The sequence below is a fragment of the Carassius auratus genome, chromosome 35, assembly GCF_003368295.1.
Source record: "Carassius auratus strain Wakin chromosome 35, ASM336829v1, whole genome shotgun sequence".
NCBI lineage: Eukaryota > Metazoa > Chordata > Actinopteri > Cypriniformes > Cyprinidae > Carassius > Carassius auratus.
The window spans coordinates 12,842,301-12,855,537 of NC_039277.1; the positions used below are offsets into that span (position 1 = coordinate 12,842,301).

At 36.8% G+C, this 13,237-nt stretch overlaps 1 protein-coding gene across 5 annotated transcripts in view; it reads left to right on the forward strand.

Moving 5' to 3' along the window:
* Positions 1-13,199, forward strand: part of LOC113054474 (pleckstrin homology-like domain family B member 2) — a 27,296-nt gene extending 14,097 nt beyond the window's left edge. The window contains exons 5-20 of one of the 5 annotated variants that reach the window (XM_026220053.1): positions 458-1,419; positions 1,874-2,206; positions 4,144-4,278; positions 4,853-4,990; positions 6,126-6,281; positions 6,362-6,472; positions 6,680-6,769; positions 6,880-7,056; positions 7,174-7,273; positions 8,013-8,205; positions 8,743-8,824; positions 8,914-9,030; positions 10,092-10,311; positions 11,075-11,160; positions 11,274-11,408; positions 11,539-13,199. In XM_026220053.1, coding sequence (XP_026075838.1) covers positions 458-1,419; positions 1,874-2,206; positions 4,144-4,278; positions 4,853-4,990; positions 6,126-6,281; positions 6,362-6,472; positions 6,680-6,769; positions 6,880-7,056; positions 7,174-7,273; positions 8,013-8,205; positions 8,743-8,824; positions 8,914-9,030; positions 10,092-10,311; positions 11,075-11,160; positions 11,274-11,408; positions 11,539-11,544 — 3,041 coding nt within the window. In that variant the 3' untranslated portion in view covers positions 11,545-13,199. Of the gene's footprint in view, positions 1-457; positions 1,420-1,873; positions 2,207-4,143; positions 4,279-4,852; positions 4,991-6,125; positions 6,282-6,361; positions 6,473-6,679; positions 6,770-6,879; positions 7,057-7,173; positions 7,274-8,012; positions 8,206-8,742; positions 8,825-8,913; positions 9,031-10,091; positions 10,312-11,074; positions 11,161-11,273 lie in introns of all 5 variants that reach the window. The other 4 variants (XM_026220054.1, XM_026220056.1, XM_026220055.1 and 1 more) reach the window with 4 other exon arrangements.
* The last annotated feature ends 38 nt before the right edge of the window (positions 13,200-13,237 follow it).

A 13,237-nucleotide genomic window follows, 5' to 3' on the forward strand; every position in this document is an offset into this window, starting at 1 on the left:
ACCTTCAGATGTTTCATTTGGCTTAGAAGGAACTTCCATCATGCATGGACATTTTCCACCATTAGATATAAGATGAAATTTTTTGCGAAAAACTTCAAACCTCAAATGGTAATCAAAATTTTCATGTTGTTCTGAGATTCCAAGTTTTTTCCTACTTTTTGTATGTAAAAGATTGACATTTAAGTAATTATTTGTTAAAAATTTTGAGAGGTCACAAAATGAAGTTTGGTGTGATTGAAGTGTTCCTGTGGCTCAGCGGTAGAGCATTGCGTTAGCAGTACTAAAGGTTGTGTGTTTGATTGCCAGGGAACAGACATACTGGTAAAATGTATAGCCTGAATGCACTGTAAGTCGATTGGGATAAATGCATCTGCTAAATGCATAAATGTAAATGATTATTTGAGTGTTGGGTTTGAATTGTCACAGGAATAAATGAACTTTTTTTTGTAAAATACAGATGCTACAAAGTTTCATTCTAATGGCGGCACATTGGCTGGATCCAGTGTTCGTGGCACACGCTCCAAGGTGGAGCTTCAGGAGTTGATGGAGAGCTTGCAGCGCAGGAAGTCCACTCTGGAGGCCAGTTTAAAGGCCACAGGAGACCGCGGTTACCTCACTTTGTCACCACCTCCTAGTCCCCAGTCGGCATCATCCTATCTACAGGACCGTCCACCTATTTCTATACGAGTCCCTGCCCCTTATACACCCTCCAGCAGCTTAAGTATGCCACCATCGCCTCACCACTCAGAGCGGGCCATAAGTCCAGTCCCTCCTCAAACCCGCACCCGACACCAGTCGCAGGACAACTTGTTGCTTTGCCTCCCTTCGGAAGGGCGACATCCCAACACTACCAACTCACTTCTTTATATGTGGAACGGCTCTTCTTCCTCCTACATGACCGATGCTCTTCCTTCATCTCGCCGAGGTCCAAGCGGGGCGGCCAGCATGCCCTCCAGCCCTCGCTTGGGCCGCAGATTGCTAACAAGAGATGGGGAGTCCACCGTTGAGCCATCACTCCGCCAAAGGAAATACTCCACCGGCTCTCTGAATGGCCTGGGGGGACATAGTCGCTCTTTGCCCAGGTTGTATCGAGGAGACGCTCCAGTGCTGTCTTTGCCACCCCGACGTACCACCAAACCACGCCGCAGCCTTCCGTTCTCGGAGAAACCTCCAGATGTGACCGTGACAGTCAATATGACCAGCAGTTCTCGCCGGGCCAGCCTCTGTTCAGTGGGCTCTGCCCCATGTTTAGATCTAGACGTAGGAGAGAGACGGTTGTCATTTGGTAAAGGAGGCCTGGGGCCCGGCATGGGGCCGAGGACGGGCAGTATCAGTTCTCTCAGTGGAAAAGAAGAGCTCCGAGATTATCATCAGAGACAAAGAGATGAAAGACTACGAGAACAGCAAGTGGAAAGACTGGTAAGTCACCCAGAGAAACAATTGTACACTTGTACCTTTATGAGAACTTGAAAAGTTCCCTTTAGAAGATCACATGATAACTGTGCTAAAGCAGTGCATCTGTAGTCAAACCATCTGATCTGACCGCAGGGGTGTGTGCAGTATTTGTGTGTTTGTTTGTGTGCAGCTAAATTAGTTCAATTCCACAGGGCCAAATCCCACAAACCACTGCTAAAGAGGCATCTATTATACAAATCTAAACAATGTGTTTCATGTAAAATCTAATATTTAAAACATTAACTCTAGATTATTGAGTCAGACAGTTTGGTTTATAATATTATTAAGCCTAAAACTACTATAAAATATTTCTATTTTGCATTTTACAAACTACATTATCTTCATATTATTTATTTTGCATCATTTCCAGTTTTTATTTCCATATTGTCAGTGATGATCATTTATCGTTCTACTCTAGGAACGGCAGCGTCTTGAGACTATTCTGTGCCTGTGCTCTGAGCTGGGTCAGTCTGAACTTGGCCGGGTGGAGACCGACTCGGGTGTCTCAGCTGTATCGGACCTGCAGAAGATCAACCGAGAGCTGGAGAAGCTGCAGGTGTCTGATGACGAATCAGTGTTCTCAGACTCTGCAGCAGTGTCTCTGCACAGCGGGTTTCTGGGTAAGGACCGTGGAGAGATCCTGACCCAGAGACAGCGCAGATTCAGCGGACACAGGGAGACCAGGCCCCAGTCACCCACCACTAGTCTGCGGAGCTCACTCACCTCACCCTCTCCACACCTCCGCAGCAAGGTGAGACACTGCGCCGAATCTTTCTGTTCACATCTTCCTGAATACAGAAATGGGCTTTTAATTTTCCACATGTTGCATCTACTATTAAGGCCCATTCACACCAAGAACTGTGACTTTAAAGATAATCATAGCGATAATTATATTAGTGTATTTATTAAGTGCTTTCTGCAGTTTAGTCATCTGTCACATTCAGTGCTCGAGCTCTTTAAAGCAGGATTGATTTCTGATTGGCTGTCAATGTTTTTTTTTATCATTCTTTAGCTAAAAAAGAATAATTTTGCAAGAGATTCCAACGATATTGTTCCTTTCTGGTCTGTCAATGATATATTACTGATTGATATATTCAGTCAATGATATATTATTGATTATATAACATGATTGTGTAAGGTATAATTACATCATTTGTAGTATGTGATGTACCAAATTTAATAGATGCTGAATTAAAGTACATATTGTATGATAAAAAAAAAAAAAAAAAAAAATATATATATATATATATATATATATATATATATATATATATATAAATAATTCTGGGATAATTAAGTATATTGTAATGAGTACCGGTATATTAGATTTAGATTCTAAATTTAAATCTAGATCTGTTTCTAATAAATGTAAAATAAATTTATATATTTAAATTATATTTATAGAATCTTATTTGTTGTGCAGTTAGTTAATGCTCATTATTATAAAAGAATATTTAAAAAATCTATTAACCTACTATACAGTAATGCTTTTTTAATAGTAGCATTTGATTAGTCAATTCTTTATAAGATTCACTCTACTATTAATTTCATTTTCAGTTTACATAGTTATTTCTTGTCACAATTATATTTGTTTTTACTATATATTCCATCATGTACAATGTGTTCAAATCTAAAGCAGTCTCCAGCTGTGTAATATCCCAGATTAAACTAATGATGCAGTGGAAAGTATGCAGTCCTCAGGAATCTTAACTATGCAAAACAGTTTGGGAATGTTGTGGAGTCTTTATACCTAACCTGTCTGTTTCTAAACAGCACGACAGAGTGAACTTTGACCTTTTAAAATGCTGACCTTGCACTCTTTGCAGTCAGACATCGAAATGAGTTTTAAAACAGATTCTGTCTGCAATTAAAGCACATAATGTGTCAATTCCTGCTTAATTGAGGGTGTTGGACTCTGTGGAAGAGTCATTATTCATTGAATAACGAATACCTATAATAATGGTGTGTTTGAGTTTAGTAAATTTGCTCAGGAGAGAAGGGCAGTTATTTCCTCTCCAGCAAGAGGAGAGGAACAAGAAATGACTCTATTCCCCGAGGATTTGCTATGCATGTCTGTGCTCAAGACACACATGACAGTAATTGTTGGAAAGATACATGTAAATTCAAGGAAAGAATGCTGATCTGCATATCATTTCTCTTAATTAAGCAACATTTCTTAATAAACTCTCATGTGACACTCATTTTGCTATTGTTAATCACAGTTTGATTTTAAACATATGCACAGGCCCATCCGCTGTTGGATATTTCTGGTAAATGTCAAACGCATGGAGATTAGATGCCATTATCAGACAGTGGCGGCTCTGTAGTCTCGCATCTGTTGCTCAGCTACATTCCTCTGCGCTGTCACTGGAAACCTTGTGGCCTCAGAACCGGCAAAGTTTACGATCCATAAAGAGCTGTCATGAGGAGCTGGATATTCCTTTAAGAGTTCAATCTCAGGACTCAGTGACTGTTTCTGAATGTTTAATCCAACTTTTCTAAGTTAGATCATTACATAATTGTAATTATATGCTTGCAACTGTTAAATCAATCAAGGAGAGGTGATGTGACGATATGAGACTAATGAATGATTCAGGAGTTCATCTACATTTCTAAAATTGTACGTATGGTCGAATAATCATCCATGTCATCAACTAGGACTGAAACCATTTTTTTACTTTTTAACAGGGGTCTGAAGACATGCAGCTGAGAAAGGAGGTGACACGTATCGAAGAGGAGAGAATTCAGGTGCTTAACAACATTGAGGAAGTTGAACAGAAGATCAAAGATTTAGACACACAGATGGACGAGTCTATCAGAGAGGTGTGTGTTCTTTGAATGAGAAGCTTATGTGTTTTAAGTGAGGTATCATGTAAAGTATGCATTCCTGTAGCTCAAACATTAGTGCGTGGTGCTAGCATCGCCAAACTTATGGGCTCGATTCCCAGAAATCACAAGCAGATTCGATTAAAAGCATTTGAGAAATGCTTTTATGTAAATGTATGTCTGCCAGTAAATAACTATTACAGATTGAATCTTTATATTATACTCTTAATAATACTTTTATTCTGCAATATTATTTTAGTATTAATTATAAACTACAATAGTATGTATTAATGTTTTGAATTAGCTTTTTTATTTTAATTTTAAGTTTTAGTCATTTTGTTGAGGGATTTTTGTATTTTTTTTCTATATAGCTTTCATTTATTTTAATTTCAGTTTCAGTAATTTTAGTACTTCAAATCAAACTCATTTATTTCAGTTAGTTGTCAAAGACACATTTCTACATTTCTCTCTATATATTTTTTTACTTTATTTACACTTCCAAAAAAGCGTTTTCAGTAGTTTTAGTTGTGCAATGAAGCTAGAGTCAATAAACGTTTGAATCTTTCGTTAGATGGAGGTGGAGAGAGCTCTATTAGACGGGGAGCAGGAGGCAGAAGTGGCTCAGCTACGGAGCGATAAAGAAATGCTGGAGCAGCTCAATGAAAAAATGGCCAGCATGGAGAAAAATGCTCAAAAGAATCAAACTCAGGTAAACATCAGTTGGCAATGTAAAAGATTCAAAATAGTATATCAAAGCTTCAGGACAAAGTTTAGTGCCTCCAAAAAGGCAAACAAGGGGGTCTCATTCATTAACTATATGTAAATGTGAACAGTTCCACACAGTTATCATGATTTAGAAACAAGTTTACACTTGAAGGAGTAGTTCACCCAAAAAAAAATCCAATTTAGTCACCTATGCCATCCAATGTGTAGATGAGTTTGTTTCTTCATCTGAACATATTTGGAGAAATGTAGCATTGCATCATTCGCTCATCAAAGGATCCTCTGCAGTGAATGGGTACCGTCAGAATGAGAGCCTTTTTGCTCATCTCATGAAGCAAAAAGCTGGAGAAAACCATTGGTGAGTAGGTGATATAATGCTAAATTTATTCATCTGGATCTACATCTTAAATGGCTTGAGGTGAGTACATAGAATTTTTTTGGGTGAACTGTTCCTTTAAAATTTATTCAGAAGGAAACTTGTTCTCCATTATTAGTGAATGTCACTCACTGACAACACATCTACCTACCTTTTTTCCAGTTTACCTCTTCTTTGCTTTAACCCAAACTTGCATTTCTCTATTTCTTTGTCTGTTCTATTTGTGCCCATCTCACCACTGTGTGCTCTGTATGTGTCCGACATCCGTACATGTCCCTGTGTCGGCCCGTGTGCTGTAGGACAAAGCCTTGTTGGAGGCTGAGAGAGTTAGAGTAGAGAGGCTAGCTGAGCTGATCTCACAGCAGAAGATCCAGTTGGACACCTGTCCTGAAGCACTGAAGGAGCAGCTCCAGAGTCAGTTTTCCAGGGTCAGTCAGTTACCGTGCTCTCCCTCGAACCTGTGTCCACCAACTATTCTGCTCTCTGACTCTCACAAACACTTGCTGTTGTGTTTTTTCCTCTCTGCACTAGCTTTGGAAATACCATTTGTTCTTGTCATTTCTTCTTTTTTTCTTTTAACATACCAAAGTTTCCAAATACCAAATTCGACCTTTTGTCTGTTTGCTGTTTAGCACAATCCTGTGAATTATTGCTGATTGTTCAGTTTAGTCAAGATTGGAGTTGCACCATGATATAAAAAAAGGTAATCTATTGCCTCATGCTGAGTGTTTTTTTTTTTTGGTAGGACACTGAAGCTTTGGAAGCAGAAACGAAGCGTTTCGAAGATTTGGCGTTTCAGCAGCTGGAAAAAGAGAGCCGTCAAGATGAAGAGAAGGAAACACAGACGCAGCAACTCCTCAGAGAGATCGCAGAATATCAGAGATCTGTCGTCACTCGCAAGGTGGACTGTTTGTGTGTGGACAAAGAGCTTTTTATAAGAATATTTCCTTCTGCACATAAAAAACTGTCTCCATATTATAGGAGAGACTGCTTACCCTGAAGAAGCAATCTACCCAGATTACCCAGCAGGCACAGCGGGAAAAGGAGAACTTCTTGAAGGAGAAGAGCAACCTCATTTATATGCTACAAAGGGTGAGTATATTTACCCAGAATGTCTTTATATACATGTTTATATAAGTATAATATACAATATATACATACAATGACTGTGAGAAATATTTAGACCCTACTGCCATACTGAAAACTTTTCAAAACAAAATCAATTTTGACAAAATATTCATACATAATGTACATGTGCAGAAAGATTTTTCATTTCTGAATAGTCTCATTTCTTTTCAGGAACGGGAGAACCTTGCATCTCTGGAAAGGAAGTACTCTGAGCTGACAGGTGGTCAAGCTTTTCCTCTCAACCCTATGTCCATGAAGCAGGTAACACAAACTGTTTCTATGAGTCGAGAAGAAACTATGCTCAGTAATGACGAACAAGGATTTTCAATATTGTAAGATGATCATTTTATCTGTCCTTTTGAATGTTCCAGCACTTTCGCTCTCTGGAAGAGAGGAGGCGGAGCAATGGCAGGAAAGATGGCGGGGTTCTGTTGGGTGACAGCGGGATGTCCCGTAAAAGAGAGAGGCAGAGCTCTGGGACCTTCAACTCTGCCCTTAATCGCAGTCTGTCTCCCAAGGTCAGACAACAGAAACGTCACATAGGAAAAGTATTTAACACCATCTTTAAAAGATCAATTTACATAAAAATTTTCAGTGTGCATTGTTTTGTTTTGTGGAAGAGAGGTTTAAACAGTCTCTTTTGCTCTATATTCTTAACCCTGTAGCCCCATATGCCACTGTCTCAAAGCTCCAGCTGTGGTAGTGTGCTCCCCCGCACTCTTTCTGTCACCTCCCGTGACCTGGACACCCGCCGCCTGCTCAAGGGTAACACTGATTCATCAGTTCTGCAGGTCTACAAAGTTTAAAGCAAATAAATAATCATATTTCTGAAATCTTTTCAGTATATTTATTTGTATTAGTTACATTTATAACCATAAATAAATATGTATAATCTATTTTTTATGTTACTTTTTCACTACACACTCAGTTTGTATAACTGAGTTTTGTTTTGTGTCTGCCTGACGTTTTATTTATATTATTGTATGTATACAAAAATATAATACAAAATAATTGAAATCTATTGAAAGAAGATAACTTTTACCGGTGCAGTGTATTGATGGAGCCAGTTCTGTTTGACATTTCTAAGTGATTTGAAATGTGTGAAAAAATACTATTTCAGGGATCAGAAAATCGACTTGAAGATAGTCTATTTCAGCACTTCTCAACTGGTTTGACCAACTTTTGGAACATGACCAACCAGTTGAGAAACACTGGTCTGTTTGGTCTTTGTCTAAAAAAAATTTATTTACCAGTCAAAAGGTTTGAATAATTAAGATTTTTATTTTTCTAAAAGTCTCTTTTGTTCCCCAAGGCTGCATTTATTTGATAAAAAATGCAGTAAAAGCAGAACATTTACAATAACTCTTTTCTGTTTGAATATATTTTAAAGTGTAATTTAATCCTGTGAGGCCAAAGCTAAGTGTGCAGAATTCTACAGAAATACATTTATTTTTCATTTGATTACTTCCCCCCCCCCCCCCCCCCCCCCCGATTTTTCTTGCAGCAGGTCAGCTGTTTTTTAATGACGAGAGGCATAGAATGAATGAGATGTCAAATAGGACCGTTTCTGAGACAAACGTCTTCCTGGAGCCGTTCCACTACATGGATAACGGACACAACTTTGACACAATGAGTGTGGACAGCACAGAAAGCCTGGAGACCAGCATTTCCGCCTGTTCACCAGACAACATCTCAAGGTGAGACCAGGACTTTGATCAAGATCACGATGGGTCTGTTCTGATTCAGAGTTTTTATTTTGGGTTTAGCTTGTCCATGTTAAAGATATTTGTTGGAAACCTAAGAAGTGCTTTTTTTGTAAAATAAGAAAATAATTTAAAGCATTGTAAACAGTAACGATTTAAAGGCAGCTTTATTAACAAACTTTAGCATAACATTGCCATTAAAATTATATTAAATGAGTGTGTATATCTGTATTTTGTGCTTTGCAAGAGTTTAGATGTATTTATTACTGTTTATAAGAATGCTGTATAGACAAGAGTCTGCCTTTAAGTACCGGGACACTTCCTGTCTGTAGAATTTTTATTGCATTCCAAGGTCGCTCCAAGTAGCTGAAGCTGAAGATGCTTTGGAACACATGAGGGTTTTAATTCTCTGGTTTTAATTCGTAATACATCATTTTTATGTGAAATATACCACTAAAATCTTTTTAAGACCTGAAAATCTGAGCAAAACACACTGTCTCACAAAAGTGTGCGTGTGTGTGGTCGGTACAGTGCCAGCACAGCAAAGATAGAGGAGATGGAGCGCATGCTAAGAGAAGCTCAAGCTGAGAAGAACAGACTGCTGGAGCACAGGGTACATCAGTTTCTCTCAATCTGCATGATTATTACAAAAATACCAATATACAGATGCACGAAAACAGGACTGTTCTTTCTTCTCTGCAGGAGCGAGAGATGGAGCTGCGCAGACAGGCTCTGGAAGACGAGAGGAGAAGGAGGGAGGAATTGGAGAGGAGACTGCAGGAAGAGACAAACCGACGACAGAAACTAGTGGAGAGAGAGGTGAAGCTCTGAGAGACTTATAGAGTTCAAGTGAAAGAGGGAGAACAGAGATACATAGAGACAAGAAGCAGAGGAGAGGAAGATTCATCTTAAAACTCTTAATTATAGATAAACAGATTTACTCATAAGAATTTCTATTAAGGCAGCCACAATGAATAAACAATAAGACTGCAAATAAATAATTCTAATATAACAATTTTCAATTCTAATATTTGTACTTCTAAACTTTGAAACATACTTTTTTAAATTATTTTTGATACAATTTAATTATAAATGATGCATCATAGAAGCTCACAAGTATGTTTGTCTTTTTTAAATTAATCTTGCTTTCTTCAAGGGCAAATTTTCTTCACAAAAAAAAAAATGTAAAAAAATATTTCTTTAAAGAAACTAAATCTTGTTATATATATGTGATATCAGACGTATATAGGATCCAAAATTAACTTTTCTGAGTGTGTATTTACACTGAGTGCAAATAGCTCATCAAAGGCTATTTACACTAACTTCACCCACCAACGTGTGATTCGGCTAGTCAATATTACAAAAGACAACATTCATCTAATTAATATTTACACTTAGTGCAAATAGCCCCTGCTTTAACTTTTTGACATCATCATTGTCAGATGGTTTTTAGAATTTTTTTTTTTTACAGACTAAGCCTGTATTTTGCATCTGTTCTGTTCTGTTCTGTTTTTTTGTCATGCATATTTATAGATGATATGTTGAGCAGGAAAAGTTGAAGATCCTATAAAACGCTAAAAATCTAATATTAATTAATAGTAGTAGAAATAATGATGAGATAAAATAAACAGAAGCAGTATAACAGACATTAGAACACATTAGACAACATTAGAAGTTTATAGCTGATAGTTTTAATTTGATCAGTCTATAAATATGGGTGCATTTCTGCCTCTGATCTAATCTGTAAAATTCTAACACAAAATGTGACTAGTTGATACGTTTCCTTCACTCACTCTTTAAAAACATGTATGCATGTACTTACACAGAAACACTCACTAATTTTTAAGATCTAATTAGATATTTGCTGTTTGTGTGTCTAGTCTCGTCCGTTGACACGATACCTCCCAGTGAGAAAGGATGACTTTGACCTGAGAGGTCACATCGAGGCTGCGGGTCACCATCCTGAGGCTTGTTTTCACCTGGCCATCACTGAGAAGACCTGCAGGGGGTTCTTGGTCAAAATGGGTGGGAAAATCAAAACCTGGAAGAAGCGCTGGTTCGTCTTTGACCGCAATCGAAGGAAGCTGGCATACTATGCTGGTAATTACACTGAATTTTAACTAATTGAATTTCTAATAAACACTAATCAGACAAAAGTAAAAAAAAAAAAAAAAATCTTTGATTTGAAAGAATTGTGATTTTTTATACTGTCAAACATTTGCAATATAGAACAGAATACTGAATATCAGCCATTTTGGTAACAATTTATTTTTTATGTTATAAATGTACATGTACTTACTATGCTGTTTAATTACAATAAATTGAATCTAAACCTAACCCTGTATTAACTACATGTTAATTAATATTACTCAGAAGTTATTTGTATAATTACAGTACAAATTATACTAAAAACACCTTAAAATAAAGTATAAAGAAAATATATTTATTTTATTTGTTTAACATATTTGTTTTAATTAATTGATCAGATATTTAATTTGCGTAACACCTAAATGAAATTTGGACAGTGAAACGTAAACTTGCATTATTAACTAAAGAAGTCTATTATTAAGCAAAATAAATTAGAAACTATGTGAAACTAGTTTATACCACAAGGGGGCAAAACTGAGCTGTGCCCTTCACCAACCTCACAGGAAACAAAACAAACCAGATTTATTACACAAAGATTTGATCTTTTCTGTTACACACTACTTTTATTTTGCACGGTTATATTTTTATACTTATAAAATATTTAGTTTAACCTTTGTTAAATTGAATTATTATAATGCAGTAATAATACAGGCTAATAAAGGTTAATCCACACGCTCTTTTTAAAAAAAACATGACTAGAATCATTTTTCTCTAGATAAACATGAGACGAAGATGAAGGGTGTTATCTATTTCCAAGCCATTGAAGAAGTCTATTACGACCACCTAAAGAACGCACACAAGGTAAGTTGCAGCTGGAAACCTTTCGATCACCTACTATACATAGCTATACTGATTTTTTGAAAAGGGTATCAGTATTTTCCCTCCATTAATCATGTTTCCTTATGTTGCGTCAGAGCCCAAACCCTTCCCTGACATTCAGCGTGAAGACACATGAACGGGTTTATTACATGGTGGCTCCTTCCCCAGAGGCCATGAGAATCTGGATGGACGTTATCATCACTGGAGCGGAGGGTTATACGCATTTCCTGGTGTGAGAGACATTTAACAAACAACATTTAACAAGGCCAAAGTGACCTTCACACTTGGGCCTGATAATGGGCTCATTTTCCATGTCCACTGTTCTGAAGAGGTTACACTTATATGATTCTCTTTTATCAGTACTGATTGCGACGAGAGCGTCGACTGTACATTTTGAAGTCATCCACGACCTAGTTTGGAAAGTTTACCCACTGCATCCTGTCCTGAGTTTACAGAGGCAGCTTCAAAGGTACTAACTCTTGAATTTTTCGCCCTGTTTTGTTCACTTCCGCGGTGAGACTTGGAACAGCTATAAATTAGAAATCAGTCACTGTTCTTCACATTTCACAAACGTGCCAACTCCTAATTCAGCTGAATATACCTCAACGATTTACTGTTTGTGACAAAATGCCAAAAACAATGTGTTCCTCGTGTGCCATACAGACTCTAACAAACATCAGGGTATTGTTCGGTAATATTTTTAAAACCAGCAGTACTAAACATGAATTTAATAATGTTTTTTCATGTAATGTTTTTTGCTGTTATTCTTAATTGACCTTTGTATCTCTGACCAATTTATATTATTCCCTCATTTACCAAGTGCCTTACATTTGTCAATATCTGATGAATGGCTATATATTTAGCTATAAGACTTGTAGATTGACTCAAACGGACTGTGGTTATTTTGTATTGACCGATTGTGCCCCCCGATGCTCAGGAACATTCCAGAAGGAAGAATTTCGCTCCAAAGACGAGCTGAAACTGTTTCAACATGACATGAATGTAATAACTGACAGCTGTCACATAAGATGCCATCTTCAATAGAGGAGGCTCTTAATAATTTAGCACAAATGCTTATTTTCATAAGGTTTTGGATTAGAATCATTGATTTCTCTATTGTTTGTTGTGCTGCACTTGACCAGCACAGGGTTTTACTTTCAATGATACTGAAATGATTACAGAATGTATTCACTGCAAGAATCGCATTTGACCCTTAAGTTGAAATAATATGTTAAAAGTTTAGTTTTGTCATCACTGAACAAATCTATATGCATGCCTGAACTTATTGTGTGCCTGATATTTTTTTAAGTAGGAATCACTATAATTTAATTTAGAGTAATAATAATACAGAAATTATATGAATATTGATGTCAAGAAGAAATGCAGTTGTTGTGTAGTTCAGTGGTTCTTAAGTGGTTTTGCTTCAGGAGCCAGATTTTCAGAGACACAGCATTTGACGTCAAAAAGAAATGGTACAGAAAAAAAAAAATTTCCCTCCTTTTTTAACATATCCACGCCTATTAGTTTTACCATCCAAATGATGTGCAGTTTTAAGAGTAGTTGCATTTTATAGGCATTGTTTTTTCCATGCCATCACATCAGTTAAGAACCACTGATCTTTAAAGACCAAATTGTCTTGCATCATTTGTGCAGTCCCGTCATTCAGTCCCATTTAAATCACAGGGCATCTTTTCTGGCAAATACTTCCAAAACTTGTAATGAAATGAAGTAATTTTCATTTGCCAGCCATTAGATCAATGCTGATGTGCACTTTGAGACTAAACAGTTTTTTAGAGGTGTTTTCTCAGCTTTCTTTCAGTAAATATAATACAGCACATTACAAGATAAGCACAGCAAAGCATTATATAGATCACAATAATATATGTACTTGTATAAAAAGTATCTTTTATATTCAGCGTTTATCAGTATTTTTTAAACAATTCATCGTTTTTTAATAAAAGCTATATTTTTTATTGTAAGCATGTTTTATATCTCATTTAAAATGTGAAACATAATAAAATCATATGTATGATTAAAGCAAATCATTTATTTTTTTTCA